Below are 21,318 nucleotides of genomic sequence, written 5' to 3'. Positions count from 1 at the left end.
ATCACCTAAGGCCCATCTTGGTCCGACCACATTGACACCACAGCTAAAAAGAAACTCACCAGCGTCTCTACATACTCAGAAATTTGAAAAGCCCCTTTGACCCTCACCAACTTCCATCGATGTACCATATGAAGCACCTCATCCAGATGCATCACAGCTTGTATGGCACCTGCTCAGTCCACGGTAACTGCAGAGTTGTGGACGCAGCTCAGCATATCACAGAGAACAGCCTCCCCTCCATGGACTCTGTCCACTCTTTTCACGGCCTTGCTAAAGCAGCCAACATCCACCTCAGGCCTCTTCTCTTCTCTCCACTCCCATCATGCAGAAGATGCAAAGCATGAAAGCACTTCCCATCCCGCCTGGCTCAAAGATGCAAGTTCTATCCCACTGTTACAAGGGTATTGAACAGTTCCCTGGTACAATAAGATGTGACCATGATCTCACAACCTACTTGCTACGACCTGACATCCAACTGCAGTTTCTCTGTAACTGGAACACTATTCCACATGCTGTTATTGTTTTACCTTACACTATCTCAGTGTACTGGTGTAATGAACTGATCCGTATGAGTGGATTTTAGCTGTACCTTCGTCCATCTAACAATAATTAACCAACGGTCTTGGATCTCATTACTTCCCTCACGTTATACAGGAACCCAGAAACTTTTACTCATTTTAGAGTTATTCTTTTCTCTCATCCAATTTGCCATTCTAATATGATTTTTCTGTGTTTCTCTGTAGTTACCTAAATCTCCACATCCACCATTTATCTTCCTCCTCAATGTACTCCTCTGTTGAATTCAAAATTCAACTGCTCCTATTCTAGTTGACTTCCCCCAACTCCCCTCACCCCAGGATCTCAGGCCTGTGGTAACCCGCCACTCTATTAGTCCTTGGATCCAAATAAATAAGGTTCTACCGCAACTTCCCTTTCCTGAATCATAATTAATTATTAATGGCTCCGTCTGTCTAAGTAGACAATGGATGCGCCCGGTTTAGGACTCAGTTGGGTGTGGAACAGCGTCGGCTGTGGCTGAATAAGCCGATTCTGGAGCGGCAGTCCTTGGCACAGCTGCTGCACACAAAGGCTGATGGCTGCGGCTGGGTAGTGACTGCCGCAGCGTTCCTTCTCTCTCTTCTGTCCCACCACAGTCGAGTTTGTTTTTCCTCTGCATTGGTAATGCCTGTACGTACAGCCCATCACCAGGTGCAGCAATTTGCAGCTGTCTCTTCCCAAGTGTCCACCCTGATATCAGCAGACTTTGGGTCACGTTTAGAAATGTCCCTGTAACGCAGCAGTGGGCGCCCTTTGGGTCGGGATCCTGCGGCGAGTTCTCCGTATAGGACGTCCTTGGGGGATGCAGCCATCCTGCATGCAGCGGACGTGGCCAAGCCAGCGCAGTCGTCGCTGTGTGAGAAGGACATGCATGCTTGGCATGCTGGCCTGGTCCAGGACATCCTTGTTTGGCATGCGGTCTTTCCAGGAAATGCCCAGGATCCGACGCAAGCACCGTAGGTGGAAGCTGTTGAGGTGGTGCTCTTGGCGCACGTAGGTTGTCCAACCTAAATCATATACATCAGTGTCATTATGAGAATATGACACAAGATTAGTTTTGCACAGTGGTGGTAGACAAAAGCTTGAATAGCAATTGCTTACTCCATTTTGATGGACCGGAAAGCTAATGGAGCCTAAAGATTAATTCACAGTTTTCTTTTTAATTATGTCCTTGCTTCTTTCCTAAATACACAAGAAATGGGTTTCAGTACCAGCAATTCTTGCACGTTGCCGCTTGTCACAAATAAGACTGCGTTGACAGCCGACAAACCGCGTTACCAACTGTGGCATTTAATCTGCATGACACCTGCATTTGGCACTGAACAGATTTCTAGAATAGGCATGTGTTTTGTCTCCAGTCCAGTGTGCTACCATGTAAGATGCGGCAGTCACTTCTGCAGTGAGTTCATGGCGCACTCACAGTATTGGCTGATTTTAGCATCTATTACCGAGGCAATTAAACTCAAAGTCATGGAGTAATACAGCATGTATTAAGTGCAGTGTTATGAGTGCTGGACAGACCTGATGAAAATGGAGTGAAGAGTTAACCATTCCCCCCCCCTCTTTGAGAACTATGAACTATTGCTATTGCTATGCTGCTAATGAGAGAGAGAGATGAAGCACAGAGGCAGGAACATCGGCTACAGATAAGAAGGAGAGAGAGACTGTTGATTTATTATATTTTGACTTCCTGGATTATTTACATTTCATTACAAGGACGTTACTTTGCTCGTTAACATTCCTCAGGAGACTGCAGGAGTGGCCTGATTTGATGGACACACTCATTCAGAGTTGATGGATAGCTGAGACCCCGTTAGTAGGGATAAAAAACAGGTCTGGGGAGACACCCTTCAGACACACCAGTGGACACTGACTGAGTGTTGTGGACCCACAAGAAAGGTGGGGGTTTCAGAGACCGAACCAGGAGATCGGTCAATAAAGCTCACAGTGTTACAGCAGGGCCGGTGGGGACTTGTGTGCGTGTCCACTCATGCCAGAGTGACGAGTCCACCACAGAAGAACGGTCTAGCTGAAGAACAGATGGGTCATAGCTGAATGACCACAACGATACGATGGAATAAGAAAGCAACAGAAGGTTTGCCTGTTGCAGCCGTTATATCTCGCTCGCTCTCTCTCTCTCCAACAACTTACAATACAACAACCACAACTGCCTCAGCACGCATGAACTGCACTGAACTTTGTACTCTTCTGTGACATGTCATTTACCCCTAGACCCTGATACAGCTTGTTTATTATTGCTTATTATTATTCCTACACTTTTAGGTTTATTATTGCTAACCTGTTTCATATGTATATTTGCATTTTTGATACTGTATTGTGTAGCTTACTAATGAACACTTTTAGTTTTGGTACCACCAGACTCCAACGGATTCTTCTATCTTTGCTGGTCTGTAAACCCAGTTACGGGGTATGTAACAGCAGCAAGTGCATCATTAATTCATTACAAAAAATGATCCTTCTCCAAGGATCATCACCTTCTTGTGGTGGAGAGGCTTATGGGCTCCTGAGAATCCAAGAGGATGCGTCTGGATATCAGCCGGGTAATGCTTAGCCAGGAGGAGTTTCTAGACAAAGAATGATCCAACCAAGACCTTAGCGTTGGAGCCAGTGGAAGATGATGACACATCACAATCGGAATGAAAGCGGAGAAAGGCTGCATAAGTAAAGGGTTCCCAGGTATCTTACACTCCATGCCACTGGACTCTGACCCTGATCTATCAAGCAGCTGCCTGGACATCAGTCTCCCACGTTAAACAAATTCATGCATAGGCATTCTCTTTTAAGGAAATACCCATTTAGGAGAACCTATTCAACTGGCAAGATCACACTATGTATGACCATGCATGCAAATATATGTATTAAGATCAAGAGCAATCTTTTCTGTTTACACCACTGCCAAATTCTAACAAATCCACTTGCAACCTGCTGCTTCAAGAAAAACTCTCCTTCTCTGTAGCTATTCATTTCATCCCTGCAATGATTTTTTGCACCCTTTCCAAACCCGTCATATCTTTCCTGAAGTGTGGTATCTAGAACTGGCCACAATACCTGAAACCAATGTTTTATAAAGAAATTCACCATGATTTATTTGTTCCTGTACTCTAATTGATCAATTTGTATTTTTTAAACAACTTTCTCCACTTTCACCAGAAAATATACAGTATATATGCCTAGATGCATTCTGTAATTGTGGTGGTAGCTGTTTAAGAGACTTTTAGATAGACACATTTATGCAGGGAACAGTGGGAAATTTATTATGTACATGGAGAAGAAGTTCAGCATTGTTTGGCATTGTGTTTGGAATATCCATTGTGGGCCAAAGGACTTGTTGCTGTGCTGTACTGTTCTATGGTCAGTGTTCTGCTGCTTTTGGAATTAATCCTGCTGAATACAACCTCACTTCCTTTTAAAATACAACATTTCGGATTTCGTAGGATTTATTGTCATCTTCCACCTGAAGAGTACAGATATTCCTCTCACAGTTCACCATTACTCCATTTTTGGTATCATCTACAAATGTGAATACTTGACCCAAGGAAAGTAATGAACATATCAATATATTATATAAGAATGCATAATCTTCATGAATCAGATTTATTATTGCTGATACATCATGAAATTTGTTGTTTTGTGGCAGCAGTACAGTGCATCACAAAACTTTGCTATAAGCGACAGTAAGAAAGAAATAGAAAAAAAGTAATGCAAAAAGAGAACAAAAAGTAGTGTTCATGGGTTCATGATCATTTCAGAAATCTGATGGCAGAGGGGAAGAAACTGTTGCTAAAATGTTGAGTGTGTAACTTCAGGCACCTGTACCTCCTTCCTGAAGGCAATAACGAGAAGAAGGTATGCCCTGTACGTTGAGGGTTCTTAATAATGGAATATACCTTCTTGAAGCAATGCAGATTGAAGATATCCTTGGTGGTGGGAAGACTTGTGCCCATGATGGAACTGGTTGCGTTTACAGCCTTCTACAGCTTTGTCTGCTTCTGGATATTGGTACCTTCATACCAGAGGGTGATGCAACCAGTCAGAATGTTCTCTGTGGTACATCTGTAGAAGTTTGCTAGAGTCTTTGGTGAGATACCAAATCTCCTCAAATTCCTAATGAAATATAGCCACTGGCATGCCTTTCTCATAATTGCATTAGCATGTTGGGCCCTGGACAGATCTTCAGAGATGTTGACAATATGGCATTTTCAAGATTAGCTTTCCTTCTCTGCACTTGGTTTGTTCTGCTTTGCAAAAGAGTTCCAAGTGAAAATCTATAAAAAGATCGCTTACAAAGTAACAATCTATAATTAAAGGCTACTGGTAATAGAATAACAAGCCACAGCACAAAGCTGTTTCATATTCATTCATATAATCAAAAATAAGGTCATATACTTCTGAAATGGTAAAAAGATCCGTAAAGATCTGAGGGGGATAGATAGAGTTGACGTGGATAGGCTTTTTCCATTGAGAGTAGGGGAGATTCAAACAAGAGGACATGAGTTGAGAGTTAAGGGGCAAAAGTTTAGGGGTAACACGAGGGGGAACTTCTTTACTCAGAGAGTGGTAGCTGTATGGAATGAGCTTCCAGTAGAAGTGGTAGAGGCAGGTTCAATTTTGTCATTTAAAAAAATATTGAATAGGTATATGGACGGGAAAGAGATGGAGGATTATGGGCTGAGTGCATGTAGGTGGAACTAGGTGAGAGTAAGTGTTCGGCACGGACTAGAAGTGCCGAGTTGGCCTGTTTCCGTGCTGTAATTGTTATATGGTTATATGGTTATATTCATAGTTCCATTATTTGGGGTGTTTTACATACTCATAATAAGCTCCTGTTTAACAAAAAAAAAGCTGGAAGAACTCGTCAGGTCAATCAGCATCCACTGTGGCAAAGGGCTGGTTGACATCTCAAGGTGAGACCCTGCATCAGGACTGAGAGTAGAGAGGAAAGATAGCCAGTAAAAGAAGTGAAAGAGAGAAGTGAGACCGGAGCAGATAGGTGACAGGTGGGACTAGGTGACATGGGTGATGATGGGAAGATGAGTGAGGAGAAGAGGGATGAAGGGAGAAGTTTAATTCAGAAGGTGGTGGATGATAGAAAGAAAATATGGGTGGGGGGACAGAATGGGGATGGATGGAGACAGGCCAGAAGGTTATGAGGAACCAGATAAGAGAGAGATGATGGGCAGATGGAACCAGATAGTGGAGGCTCTAAGGTGTGTGTGGTAAGGGGGCAGATGGTGGTGAACCAGAGATTCAATTCTTGCAGCTTTGTCTACTGTAGTCGCTACTTTCAATTTGGCCTCTTTTACATCAGTGAGACCAAGGGTAGACTTGGCAACCATTTTGTGGAGCATAACTGCTTAGTCTATAATGGCCTTCTTGAACTACCAGCCACACATATTTCTATGCCTCCCCCATCCCATTCCCTCAACCAACTGGTCTGCCCTGGAGGTCCAACCAACTGGAGGTTCCAGACAATAAGTGATCCAACCAAGACCTCAGTGGTGGAACTGGTGGGGACGACGACACATTACAACAGAAGTGAAGGCAGAGGAAGGCTGCAAAAGTGAAGGGCCCCCGACATCTTGTATTCAATGTCACTGGACACTGACCTGAATGTCTGGTAGCTGACTGTGCATCAGCCTCCCCATGTTAAATAACTCACACACAGGTGCTCTCCGTTAAGGGAATAGCCCCTTAGGAGAACATCATACTCAACCCTATCTATTTGGTGAGGCCAAATGTAAATTAGAATAACAGTACCATCTGTTCCCCGTTGGTAGCGTACTAACGAAAATACCAGCTCCATCTCACTCCTCCAGCTCACTTACATATACTGAACATTGTCCCTCTATGATATCCATCTGATGCAGCAATCTGACTCAAAAATGTTCACATAACTACCCTTTTGACTCCAACAATGTGCATGTTTTGCAGAACTTTTTCAGCAGTTTGTTTTTCTTTTGTTAACATCAGGCATCTGCTGTCCCTCATGTCTCCTGTTTAACTGCGTTTTGACTATATGAGTCATCTCTCTTTAATATGTCAGCCAAAAAACAATCAAAAGTTTTTTGTCACAATTAGCATTTTCTTGGAAAGAACAAGACTGTCCTTTCCAATTGGGTTTCTCACCATCAATCATACATTTTGCATTTTTATTTAGAAAATAATAAAAGGAGCCTTTGAAAAATAATTCAAGTCCTTTTGATTCCATTCGCCTATCATCATTCACTGAGTTCACTAAAGCAGTTGCTCTGGTGTAGATTCAGCGTATTAATGACCTCCTACAATTATTGGCTTGAAGTAAGAAGAATACTGACCGTCCAAGACCATGGCACAAAGGGGATGTGATAGCTTCATATAAAGTTCAGTAGAGATCCCCAATTACGTGAGAGCCTCCTAGAACCAAATAAAATCTCCCAGAGCTCACTACGGGCTACCTTGGAGAGAACGTTATCAGCACACACAGAATGGTGTATATTCATAGTGCATATCAGATATTGGCCCAGCATATTGGGTGCCTGCACAGGGAATGAACCAGTCAAGCTTACACATTGACTGAGAGCAGATCTGCCAGTCTGGTATGATGCTAAAGCTACATCTGTATAGAGATCATCTCTCACCCCTCTCTAAGACTGGGCAGGAAGATGTTGGGGGATGGTAGATGCTCGAACAAGAGGTACCTGAGTGGGAGAGAGGTGGGAACAATGCCAAACAAAGTGGTTTCTGATACTGAAATTAGCTGTTCATGAATATAACTCAAGATTGGAAGAATCCACTTGAAAGTCAAGTGTCGCAAAATGCCAAGAAAAGGTCATTACTACATCCACTCTTCAAGAAAAAAGGTTTTCAATTGCAGGATGCTGAAAAACCATATGTTTCCAGACAAGAGGAAATTTTCATAGAAGTTTCAGTCACTTCCATTGTTCTATATATTACAAGCTAGTGTCAATCTATCATCGAGTGTGATTAAGGAGACACCATGTGGACAGAATATCCAATTGCATTAGGTGAAAGTAAACCTCATTTACAAGTTGGATTCGGAAAGTCCAGCTTAACTCTTGGTTGGCATTTGGATTGAAAGATTCCTCTCTGGCATGAGTTATTTAGGCTACCCAGCCAATATGAATTCAACACAGTTTGCACAATTATTCTACCTTTCCATTCAAGTGCAATTGGCAGAATAAGATGCCTGGATATCCCGACTGACACCTCTTCTCAGTGCTGCTATCAGACAGGAAGTACAGGGGCCTGAAGATCCAGACCTCAAATTTCATCAATAGTTTCCTCCCCATGCCATCAAGTTCTTAAACCAACCTGAAAAACTTCAACACTGCATTGGGATATGTATATGTTTTTTGTTCACACTTATTCTTACATCTGTCATTAATTTATTCTGTTGTTTATTTTTGCACATATTTATGCATAATTTGCCTTAACTAAAGTTTATGTCAATTGTGTTGTCCTCTTGATGTGCTGTAATGTGCTGCTATTGCAATAAGCTAACTTTCATGACATTAATATGTACCCTGTGCACATATGCCAATAACAACACTAAGCTTGAATTTGAGATTATGTAATGAGCTTGATATCTGTAAAATCTAACTTTGCGACAATATGTTTAAAATCTAACAAATATACCAAAGTACTATCAGCTACTTGGAGTATCAGGTTAACTTAAGCAGAGGAAAATTGGACAGCTGGACGACAGTCCACTGAAACTAAGATAGTTAAATCCCACTAATATGTCCTCAGGGCTAGTTCAATCCCCAATTTAAATATAATGGTTTCCTATGAAATGAAGAGTAAAAGGCATGAGGGAAATTTATACAGAATAATTAAGCTTCTGTTTCTCTATGCTTTGAATCATTCTGGAATAAATAACAAAGATAAGGACCTAAAATGGTTTGGGATATGATGTTTTATTTATAGGAACCCACACTATTGGGCTCTCGGATTACAATCTGCAATGTACTATGCAGCAGGGCCACATTGAATTATCAGAGAACATTAGAAATAGGAAGGGAAGCAGGCTTTGTGGCTCCTCAAGGCTTCTTTGGCAGTCAATAAGATCATGGCTGATGTGCGCTTGAGGTCAACTCCACTTTCCTGCCTGGTTCCTGTGACTGTTGACACCACAAAACTTTCTGCAGTGCCCAGTGAATATGCATTCACCTTCCACAGTATCCACGGTAGAAAATTCAGAAATTCCATGACCTTTTCCAAGACGAAGGCCCTCTTCATCTCCACCATAATTGACTCTTTAACCTAAATCTCCAATGGTCAACATTTCTGGACACCCTTACCAGGAAGACTGACCTATTAAGCCATTTTACAAACTAATGTGTTAGATAGATAGATAGATAGATAGATACTTTATTCATCCCCATGGGGAAATTCAACATTTTTTCCAATGTCCCATACACTTGTTGTAGCAAAAACTCATTACATACAATACTTAACTCAGTAATAATATGATATGCATCTAAATCACTAACTCAAAAAGCATTAATAATAGCTTTAAAAAAAGTTCTTAAGTCCTGGCAGTTGAATTGTAAAGCCTAATGGCATTGGGGAGTATTGACCTCTTCATCCTGTCTGAGGAGCATTGCATCGACAGTAACCTGTCGCTGAAACAGCTTCTCTGTCTCTGGATGTTGCTATGTAGAGGATGTTCAGGGTTTTCCATAATTGACCGTAGCCTACTCAGCGCCCTTCGCTCAGCTACCGATGTTGAACTCTCCAGTACTTTGCCCACGACAGAGCCCGCCTTCCTTATCAGCTTATTAAGACGTGAGGCATCCTTCTTCTTAATGCTTCCTCCCCAACACGCCACCACAAAGAAGAGGGCGCTCTCAACAACTGACCTATAGAACATCTTCAGCATCTCACTGCAGACATTGAATGACGCCAACCTTCTAAGGAAGTACAGTCGACTCTGTGCCTTCCTGCACAAGGCATCTGTGTTGGCAGTCCAGTCTAGCTTCTCGTCCAACTGTACTCCCAGATACTTGTAGGTCTTAACCTGCTCCACACATTCTCCATTAATGATCACTGGCTCCATATGAGGCCTAGATCTCCTAAAGTCCACCACCATCTCCTTGGTCTTGGTGACATTGAGACGCAGGTAGTTTGAGTTGCACCATATCACAAAGTCAGTAAGATTGCCAAGAGCACTTCAGATCTTCCAGACTCCTTCAGGATCATAAATTGGGTGGAGAGCTCAGGAATTTGTCTGAAACCCAGATATGTTAGAGCCTGTTCTTCATAACTCTTGTCTACAGATTTCAATATGGAGTGGCATCTTTCAGCTTGCAGGTGCTTTGACCTCCATATAGGAGAGACAAAGTGAGTTTGCGAAAGAATTTAATTGGGATGTACAGACTATTCATTGATACAGGTGAAAAGGAGCAAGATATGACCAAGGAAGCCAAAGCAAATCAGCTTACAAATGATTGTGGCCATGATATTGCAACTATATAGTGCAGAGAGAAAAAAATATTTAAAAAAAACAATGTTCATTTCTGTGACCTTGTCTTCACACATCATCCCCAAACAGTGGAAAAAAAAACCTGACCAAATTTTGTTGAACAACACACACACAATGCTGGAAGAACTCAGCAAGTCAGGTAGTATATATGGATGGAGTTAAGTAATCAATGTTTCAGCTTGAGATCCTTCATCAGAATCAAGCCCAAATTTTATTGAAGATTATTACATTATTATACACATAACATTTGATTGCTTGATTGAGGTAATCCAAGGTTAAGAACAATCTGTCTCAACATAAAACAAAAAATAATTACAGTAAGAAAGGTCTATGAGTGACATCACAGGGATAGTATACCACTCACTTTAACCACGTTACCACTGAATCCAAGTGGAATAGCATGGATGATCCAACCAGCTCTATCAGAATCAGAGGAATCCAGAGCACCAGAGGAAATGACAGGGTCACTGAAAAAACATGTAAACTCCACACACACAGCACAGAAGACCATAAGACATAAGGGCAGAATTAGGCCATTCAGCCCATTGATACTGCTCCACCATTCCATCTTGGCTGATCCACTTCACTCTCAACTCCATTCTCCCGCCTTAACCGGGTAATCTTTCATGCCCTGCCTTAAGGGCCTATCATCCTCCGCCTTAAATACACCCAATGACCTGGCCTCCACAGCCACATGTGGCAACAAATTCCATACGTTTACTAGCTCAGGCTAAAGAAATTCCTCATCTCCATTTTAAATTGACCTCCCTCTATGCTGAGGCTGTGCCCTCTAGTCCTAGACTCCCCTACCATGGGAAACACCCTCTCCACATCCACTCTATCTAGGCCTTTCAAAATTCGATAGGTTTCAATGAGATCTCTCCTCATTCTTCTAAATTCCTGCCAGTACAGGCCCAGAGCCAGCAATCATTCCTCATATGATGAGCCTTTTATTCCTGGAATCATTTTATTGAAATTTCTCTGGAACCTCTCCAAAGTCAGCACTACCTTTCTTACATAAGGGACATAAAACTGTACACAATACTCCATGTGAGGCCTCACCAGTGCCTTATAAAGAAGGTTAAGGTTTGTTGAAGCTGTTGGCAGCAGCTAAAAGAGGTACATCACCGTAACGTCCAATAGCACTATGCTGCCTTCTAAGAGGGCAGTGCAACTTTCATCACTTCTTTTTGCTGTGGTTCTTGAAGAGCTGGAACACGTGTACCCTTGGATATCTTATTAAAATGCAGAACTTTTCTCAGCAAATATTCACTAGGGTGGACTGAATGCAAAAAAACTGGCTAAGCATACAAACAAAATTCAATGGAATGGGGTGATAATTTTCATTTGAAGTGCAAATGTTTCCTATATTGTTGTTAAGTCCACATCCAATAATACTGTTAGATCCTGTATTACATTCAATAGTCACTCAGTTGCATGGCATGCTTTTAAAATTCTGTACGTAATGGATCCCAGTTAAATAATGACAACAATCCAATTAAGATGCACATCATAAAGCTTCTGCACGTAAGAATTTTAATAAGCACTCTTGAGAAACTTTGAGTAGCTGTCTGTCATCCTTTAAAACCAAGCCTGTACCTCTACCCATGCTCTCACCTCCATCCCCTTTGACTACTTATTCACCTCTTTCTCCTGGCTCTTTGGGTTGGCTTCGCTTCATCCGATGAATCACCTGGTCTTGACTTCCATGTCGTAGTGCCAGATCGTCTATAGGTAAATAATTTATCATGTGCGCCTGGTGAAAGAAACATACAAAAAATATATAGTAAGTCCAGTGTTGAAAACCTGGTATTGAAGGTTGTCCAGCAACACAATGGTGGATTGCTTTAGCATCCACCATTTCGATGGTAATCAACACAGATATGTTATGTTGTTAGTGTTTGCTGATTCTAAGGAGCCCAGTTAGATCCTAACCTCGGTGCTGCCTTCTCTCTGTGACTATTTTTGCACTATTTATTTTATGTAATTATATACAGTTCTACACAAAATCCTGAGGCACATACAGTGTATATACTGTAGTTAAGGTGCCTCAGACTTTTGCAGACTACTGTAGCAACTTTGTGTATTGCATTGTACTGCTATCGCAAAAGAAAACACGACATGAGTGACGATAAGCTTGATTCTGATGTGAGTCACTACTGTGAATTGGGAGTAGGAAGGTGTCAGGGAGAGGGGGATCGTAGTTGGGCAAAGGGGAAGGGGGAGGGGAGGGAGTGGGAAGCACCAGAGAGACAATTCTGTTATGATCAATAAACCAATTGTTTGGAATCAAATGATCTTGCCTGGAGTCTCAGGGCTGGGTGTGTCTGCACCCCTGCCCCCCTCCCCCCCCCCCCTCCCCCGGCCCTGGCACTCCTCTCTGCTGCACCCCTCCCATGATGCTCCACCCTTGCCACTTCCAATATCCTTTGCTCCCGCCTGATTTATGAACTTACTCACCGCTCCACATTGCCAAATATAGTACTGTGCAAAGATTGTAGGCACCCAAGCTATATATATGTGCCTAAGACTTTTGTACAGTACTGTATATGTATGTCTACATATGCATACATATAACCATATACACATACACATATTTCTAAATATAAGTTATGGTGTTTTTTTTATGTATTGTAATGTTCTGCTGCCACAGAACGATACAGTTCACAACATGTCAGTGATATTAAACCTGCTTCTAATTTTCTAGGTACACCAATTTCCTTCTGTATCTGAAATTATGCCAGCTGGCTAAATAGCATTTGAAAACTAGCTCTTCTATGTGAGTAAATGGCAGGAAAAAAAGTCAAAGGTGAGTTGATAGTCATGTGGCGAGACCATCAGTAGTAGGGAACAGAGAAACAGGGAGAGAGGAAGAGTAGTAAAAATTCACCCTGAATTTCAAATGGGCTGAATAGCCTCCTCCTGTGTCACATCCAGAAGGTTAAAAAATGTTATGCTGAACTTGTTAGACGGCATCAATAGGAAGAACCACAAGTGACCTTGCATCTGAAATGTGGATAGATTCTGAAACGCAGAGAAGGGGAGAAGAACAAAGGAGAAAGTAGTCTGAGAGAAGACAGAAAAGCTTAAGTAACAAAAGGCAAAAAAGGGCATGTTGTGACAGTAAAGAAACAAAAGACGATGGTAATGGGACCACAATCATTCTATCAATGCATTGAACTAAATTTTGAGGCAGGAAAGCAGGATGCTGACTAAATAAAAAGTGGGAAAATTGTTAGTTTGTCCTGGATCACTACACCAAACATAAAAAATAATAATGCATGTACCTAGGAATCTGCTCTGGAGAATCTGATCTGTTGATATCTACAGAGCTGGTAACCCTGTGGTGGATGTTCTAGGAGGTTCATCAATCTCCTTAGACGGCAAAACAGGACACCAACTACTATCACATCTTTCACCAGACAGCAAATCCAAATAAGATTTCTCCAAAACCGTGTAATTTCTATACGAAAATTCTACAGATGTACCATGGAGAGCATTCTGACTAGCCACATCACCACCTGGTATGGGATGGGGTGGGGGGGGGGGGGGGGCGGGAAACGGATCTACTGCACAGGCTCTGAAGTTGTAAAATTAGTCAGCTCCTCATGGGTACTAGCCTCTATAGTATACAATACATCTTCAAAGAGCGGTTCCTCGGAAAGGCAGCATCCATTGTGAATGGCCCCCATCACTCAGGACATGCGCTCTTCCTGTTACCATCAGGATGGAGGCCTGAAGGCACACACTCAGCGATTCAGGGACAGCTTCTTCTCCTCTGCCATCTGATTCCTAAATGGACATTGAATCCATGAACACTACTTCACTTGTTCTTATTATTTCTGTTTTTGCACTACCATATTTAAATTTAGCTATTTTATATATATACACACACACACTTACTGTAATTCAGTTATTTGTTTCTTTATCATTTATTGCATTGTACGGCTGTCACTAAGTTAACAAATTTCATGATACTTGCCGGTGATATTAAACCTAATTCTGATTATTGTTTGAGCTATTTGTACAAGAGACAGAGAACAGGCTAACAAAGCAGAGAGTTAATGTCATTTCAGTTTTAGGTCAAGCTCTCTCCCAGCACCTTCCAATTATACAATATTAAATTGAAAATTACAGCAGCTTAAAGGTAACTGTAGCTGAGAAGTGTGAACCCGTACAGCTTGTAGAACAACTCAGTCAGCCCTTGGCCTGGGTGGGTTTTTTTTAGCGTGTCACACCAGCCAGCCATTCTTGTCTGGTGCCTGGTGTCAGGATTGGTCTCCTTACGGCTTAACCGGGTCACGATCTGAACGTTCCTGACTCGACCCTTGTACTTTTTACGAGGCCGAGTGGCTAGCTCGTCGCTCAATCCGGCACGGATGCAAAGCGTGCTGGGGGGTGGCCCGGCTTAGATTCAAACTTCGCTCTAGAGTCCGGCACTGATGCCATTGTGCCACCAGCCGGCCTGGGTGTTAAACACAGTTAATTGTGTTTCCAAATCATGAACAACAAAACAATAACTCTCCCACAGCATTTCTGCTTGTCCTTTTAGCTTGTTACTTTCCAACTGGATTTCAAAACATCCCATTATCTGACTCTCAAGTGCACTCAACTATTCTCTGATCTTCCTTCATAATCAGCTGTGCACACATAAACTATAAGCTATGCAAGGACACTGGCGGTGCTATGTCTACTGAGTGCAGTGGTAGCCAGCTGGAATAGGACAGACTGGGTGGTCTCCTGCATTAATATCGATCCAATTTATTCAGAATTTGCAAAAATCAATTTCATTCTTCCTCTTCGTGTGGTTTCAAACAAAAAAAAAGCAGAAAAATTAAAGGAGAAAGTCACCTCAGTGTGCATTCCAAAACAAAAAGAATACTATAACCAGGCAGTTATGAAATGTCAGAAGGAATGTTTTGATGTGAAAAGTACGTGGAGAACAAAAAAAACCCCACAAAAACATAGAGCCAAAAAAAAAGAAGCAGATTCACTTGGTCATCATACGTACATCGAAACATGTGGATATCCCTACACACGAATGAGCTCCCACAACATTATTAAATACAAAGTTCAAAGTAAATTTATTAGCAAAATACGTATATGTCATTATATACAACCCTGAGATTCATTTTCTTGCAGGCATTTGCAGTAAATACAAAGAAACTCAAAGAATCAATGAAAAAACCGCGCATGAAGATGGACAAACAACCAGTGTGCAAAAGACAATCAACTGTGCAAATACAAAAATAAAGAATAATAATAAATAAACACTGAATATCAAGAGCATGAGATGAAGAGTGCTTGATCCATGATCTGATTCAAGGAGAAAAAAATAGGATAGATAGATAAATAATATTGAGAATAAGTTGTAGGTTTCTTGAAATAGGCTGTGGAAATTATTCATTCCAGTTCAGCAGTCTGACAGTTGAGGGATAATAACTGTTCCTGAACTTGGTGATGTGGGTCCTGAAGTTCCTACACCTTCTTTCTTATACCAGCAGTGAGAAGAGAGCATGTATTGGAGGGGTTGTGACTGTCACATGGTCGGAAGGCATGCCACCTGCCAATCAAGGTTTGACCCCTCCTTGCCCATCATTGAACACCTAACCATTGGACCCTTTAATTAGCCTTGTACTTGGCCTCGAGCAATTGGCCTTTGTAATCAGCTTAACTGTGTTGGCACTGAGCCCTTGGCCCCAATGTGAATTACCTGGGCTGGGTGGAACGGCGCTGGAGAAATTGTTAGTGAGCTGTGCATTGAATAGGATTGGGAGCGTGGATCATTGTGCCTAATAGCATAGAGCTGTGCCTGTACTGAGTCAAGGGTTGGCGGGTATTGTGTGTGTGTGTGTGTGTGTGTGTGTGTGTGTGTGTGTGTGTGTGTGTGTGTGTGTGTGTGTGTGTGTGTGTGTGTGTGTGTGTGTGTGTGTGTGTGTGCGTGTACTTGAAACTCGGCGAGACAGTCTCCCAGTCTGTGGCGGGTCTCCCCAATATTTCGCCGCACACCGATTCGCGGGATCTCCCTGTGGCCACACACTTCAATTTCACAGACCACTCTCCCTCCGATATGTCTGTCCATGGCCTCCTCTACCGTCAAAATGAGGCCACACGCAGGTCGATGGAGCAATACCTTATTTCCTGCCTAGGTAGCCTCCTACCTGCCAGCATTAACATTCAACTCACAGACCTCCGTTGATACCCCTCCCCCCTCTTACCCCATCCCCATCTATAATTTTAGTCTGGTTCTCCTTCTCTCTTTTCCCCCCTCACTATAATCTCCCCCCCCCCCCCCACCCAGCCCTACCTTTCTTTCTCTTTTATTTCCCATAATTCTCCACCTTCCCCCAGCCCATTTCCTTCCAGCCGATCACTTCCCAGCTCTCTACTTCATCCCTCCCCCCACTTCTTATCCCCCCTCGACCATCCCATGTTACTTCACTCCTGATGAAGGGTTTCGGCCCGAAACGTCGTCACTACCTCCTCCCATAGATGCTGTCTGGCCTGCTGAGTTCTGCCAGCATTTTGTGTTTTTATTTATTTCCAGCATCTGCAGATTCTCTCGTATTGCCGTTGAATTATTATTGCTTTGCTTACCAAGAAACAATGAAAAGCCATTTTCTGTGTGCTATTCAGCCACATCATTCCATACACAACTACATCAAGGTAGTAAAAACAAAAGAAGCATGGAGAATATAGTGGTGTGGTTACTTGATGCATTTATTTGTTCACTTATCACGCATACGTAGATCGAAACAGACAATGAAATGCGTCATTTGCGTTAACAATCAGTGTAGTCTGAGGGTGTTGCACTAAGTGTTGACACACACTCAGGCACCAATGACGCATGCCCACAATGTTCAGCAGAACAACACTCAGTCAGCATACAACAACAGCAAAAATAAAACCCTTCCTGCCCACCCCACCCACTCACACAGGTGGGCCTCTGTCCCCAGGACAGACAGCCTCTGGGTCTCCAAGCTCCAGACCACGGTTTTCGTCTCATTGACACTGAACATCCGACCTCCTAAAGTGCAGACAGGCAAATAAGATTCAGGGTCCATGAGTTAAATTGAATTGAATTGACTTTATTTCTTACATCCCTCACATACATGAGAAGTAGAATGTGCAATGTGCAATCATAGTAATTTATAAAAATTTATAATAAATAGTACAGTCAACGTACATAGAATACACTCAAATCAGCGCGAGTTAAGCAGTCTGATGGCCTCGTGGAAGAAGCTGTCCCAGCCCGTTGGTCCTGGCTTTTATGTTGCAGTACACAAGTTAGAAGGTGATAGGTGAAGCCAGGTGGGAGCGAAAGGCAGACAGGAGAGGAGACTGGACCATGGGAGAAAGGGAAGGAGGAGGGGCATCAGGGGAGGTGATAGGCAGGTGAGGAGAAGTAGTAAGAGGTTAGAATGGGAAATAGAAGAGGAAAGGGAGAGGGGGAAAAGAAAAACAAAATTACTGGAAGGAGAAAGCGATGTTCATGTCATTAAGTTAGAGACTACCAAGATGGGATGGATGTCCATAGATATGGGCAAGCTATGTTGGCACCCGACGCAGTGGAACTCGCCAGCTGCGTCCAGCACAATCACAAAGCAGGCGTCGTATCTCACTGTATGCTTTAATGTTCTGATACAGTATGATACGGTGTTTACTATACAAGACCAGTGCCTGGTTTTTTAATGTACAGCAAAGGGTACCTCGCATCAGGCTGAGCAGTGGTCAGAAGCAACAGTGAAGGTTAGGGGAAGGGACCTTGGGGAGGGCAAGCAGGGGGAGGGAAAACAGAAGAGTAAGTTTTACAGTTGGGTTAGTTTATGAAGTAGGCTTTTAGGGCTGAGTTTGCTAGGCAGTGGACAAGGTATGCTAAGGAAGAAGGAAAAATTGTTACTTAGCTTGCACGTGGTATTTTTAAGGCTATGTTGCCTCTGGAAGGTCAATTTTCCCAGTGTCTCCTACGAGGCTCCACAAGGGAAGCTGAATAGGAAATCTCAACAACCCCTGTTGCTCTAATGCAGAAATTACACCAATGTTGCAAGGGTAACTTGCGATGGAGAACACCCTATCAAATTTTCAGGGTGACAGAAGCTAATCTGAGAATGGTCAACCTGTTTTGCTCATGGAGAAATTACATTATCAGCAAAAAAAAATCCAAAGAGCTCATCCTCATGAGCCAGACCTCATTAGGCAGAGAAGGTCAGTAGCTTTAAAGTTCTTGACATGAACATACCGGAGGATCTGTCCTGGGAACAGCAAGTAAGTGTCATGACAAAACATTTACTTTTTAAGAGTCTGTGTAGATTCAGCACAGCACCAAAAACTTTGACAAACTTCTACGGATGCACTGTGGTGAGTATTCTAACTGGTTGCATCATGTTCTGGTATGGGAGCACCAGTAGCAGGAATGGAAGAGTCTACAGAAAGTGGTGGATATATCCTAGTCCATCACAGGGGGAAGCCCTCCCCACCGTTGCAAACATTTGCATGGAGCCCTGCAACAAGAAGGTGGCATTCATCATCACAGACCCTCACCACCCAGGACATACTGTCTTCTCATTACTACCATCAGAGAGGAGGTATAGTAACCTGAGGACACACACTCAAAGTTTTATAAAAGGTTTCTTCTCCTCCACTATTAGATTTCTAAATGGTCCACGGACACTACCTCACTATTTTCACTCCTTTTACACTTTTTCTTACATATAAATTACAATGTTTCCACTGACTGTCCTGTTGTACATACTATTTATTATAAATTACCATAATTGACATTGCACATTTAGACGGAGACATAACATAAAGATTTTTACTTCTCATACATAGGAAGGATGTAAGAAATAAAATCAATTCAATAAGAAATAGTATATTTATGTATTGTTCTGTACTGATGCTGGAAAACAACAAATTTCAGGACATATATCAGTGATAATAAACCTGGTTCTGAATCTTGCAAATCCTCCCTAACCCATTACTTTTAGAATCTGTGGTTTTATTTTAGATCTGAAAACACTAGTATTTTTAACTTCTCAAAGTATTTTAATAATGCCTTTAATGCAACAATGAAGTTTACACTGCTACTTAGAAACATCAAATAATAAAACATTACTAAGTTACTTGAAATATTGGGATAAATGATGAATAACTAGGTTAAGCAAAGTCATTTTTTAAGGGGTTTCCTAAAATACAGGGGAGAGGAAAGAGATGAGAAGTGTTCTTTCCTTGTGTAACAAGTTTGCGTGATCCACTTCATACAGTAGGGAGGAGGAAACATTGTTTGTCAGAACTCAGCCTGGAGTAATCCCGAGGAAAGTAAAGCAAGAGTAAAAATCACCCTGACCACCACAGTAAGCAGTCAAAGTACGTGCAACTGAGCCACAGACAAAGGAAAATGTATTACCAAAGTACATACTGTAGATGTTACCATGTGCTACTTTGAGACTCATTTGCTTGCAGATATTTACAGGAAAGTAAAGAAAAACACATATCCAAAAGATAGACTGTGCAAAGAATAAAAATAAATAATGCTGAGAACATGACTTGCCCAAAAGTGATAAAGAGAGTCTGTCAGTTGTGGAATCAGTTTAATGTTGTGGTGAGTGAAGTTATCCAGGCTGGTTCAGGAGACTGATGGCTGTTCCTGAAACTGGTGATGCAGGACCTAAGGCTACTTTTCCTCCTCTCGATGCTGCATCCGAAAAGACAGCATAGCCTGAATGATGGCGGTCCTTGATGATGGATGCTGTTTTCTTGTGGCAGTTCTCCATGTAAATGTGCTTAATGGAAGGGAGGGTTTTGTTTGTGGCCGACTGGTCTCCTGTCACCACTTCCTGTAGGTTTTACCCTATTTAGTGGGTATTGGTGTTTCCATAGCACGCCAGAGTCAATGATAATTGACTCTCATTTGCTCTACTCTGGATTAAAGTGATAGAGTCACTAAGTCATAGAGCAGTACAGAAATAAACAGGCCATTCAGCCCATCCAGTCTGTGCTGGCTTGGTTTTCTGCCTGGTTCCATTCACCTGCACCTTAGCCATCCATACCCCTTTCATCCATGTACCTATTCAATCTTCCCTTAAATGCTGCAATTGATCTTGCACCTTTCACTTCCATGGACAGGCTATTCAAAACTTGCATCACCCTCTGAGTGAAGATCCCCCTGAGTTCCCCTTTAAAATTTCACTTATTGCCCTAAACTTATGACCTTTAGTTCCAGTCTCACCCAACCCGAGGAGGAAAGGAGTCCGCATGTATTCATCAGATCTATACCCCTCATAATTTTGTATACCTGTACAAGGTACACCCACCTCTCATTCTCCTGTGTTCCAGAGAATGGGGAATACGATCCTATCCTATCCAACCTTTCCCTTAAACTCAGGTCCCTGAGTTCCAACAGCAACATATACATTTTCATTGCACTTCTTTTAAGGTTATGATATATTTCCCATAGTTAGGGGTCCAGAACTGCACACAACACTCAACATTTAGACATGCCAATGCCTTCTACGCCTTCAAAATACATCCCAACATACCCGTATTCAATGGCCTGATTTATAAATGCCAATGTGCCAAAAGCTCTCTTATGACCCTCTCTACTGGGTGATTTTAAAGGTCACAGCAAATTTAATGGAGTTGTGCAAAGTCAGGTCTGGGTTCAAGGAATCAAGGCTTTGAAAGGCATTGAAAACATGGGAGAAATTTAAAATTAAGCTGCTTAACTCAAGTCTTTTTTAAAAAATCTATTCAATATACGTAATTGATTTACTTGTTTATTATTATTATTCTTTTATTTATTATCTTTTTCTCTCTGCTAGATTATGTGTTGCATTGAACTGCTGCTGCTAAGTTAACAAATTTCACGTCACATGCCGGTGATAATAAACCTAATTCTGATTCTGATTCTGGAAATGGCTGAACTGCGGTTGCGAGTTTGGACAAAGATAGCAAGGTTTAGGATCACTTCACTGTGTGTAAGGTAGTTAAAGGAAGGTTAACCAGAAATGTGTTACTTTGAGTCAACTTTGCAGACAACAAGTGCAAGAGGTTTCAGCAGCAAGCAAGCTAAGGGCCATGTATAAGTAGACAGACTTTATCTTTGATGGATTCAGTTTATATTTCAATTCAGAATTTAGTACAATTCTTACACCACTAATGTCCTTGTTCAGTTTTAGGTATGTTGGAGGAAAGAAGAAGTGAGTGGTGAGGTTTTAGTGACTACAATCCCTGTCACAAACTCGGTCTAATAGCAG

At 42.1% G+C, this 21,318-nt stretch overlaps 1 protein-coding gene across 4 annotated transcripts in view; it reads right to left on the bottom strand.

Annotated features, from left to right (window-relative positions):
- Positions 1 to 21,318, bottom strand: part of eda (ectodysplasin A) — a 239,093-nt gene that overhangs the window by 81,309 nt on the left and 136,466 nt on the right. For all 4 annotated transcript variants that reach the window (XM_073057898.1, XM_073057899.1, XM_073057900.1 and 1 more), the window contains exon 2: positions 11,708 to 11,819. In XM_073057898.1, the coding sequence (XP_072913999.1) occupies positions 11,708 to 11,819 (112 nt within the window). The remainder of the gene's footprint in view (positions 1 to 11,707; positions 11,820 to 21,318) is intronic.

Source organism: Hemitrygon akajei, chromosome 10 (genome assembly GCF_048418815.1).
Source record: "Hemitrygon akajei chromosome 10, sHemAka1.3, whole genome shotgun sequence".
Classification (NCBI taxonomy): domain Eukaryota; kingdom Metazoa; phylum Chordata; class Chondrichthyes; order Myliobatiformes; family Dasyatidae; genus Hemitrygon; species Hemitrygon akajei.
The sequence above is the reverse complement of the archived record's forward strand: the minus strand, read 5'-3'. Positions and strand labels throughout refer to the sequence as shown.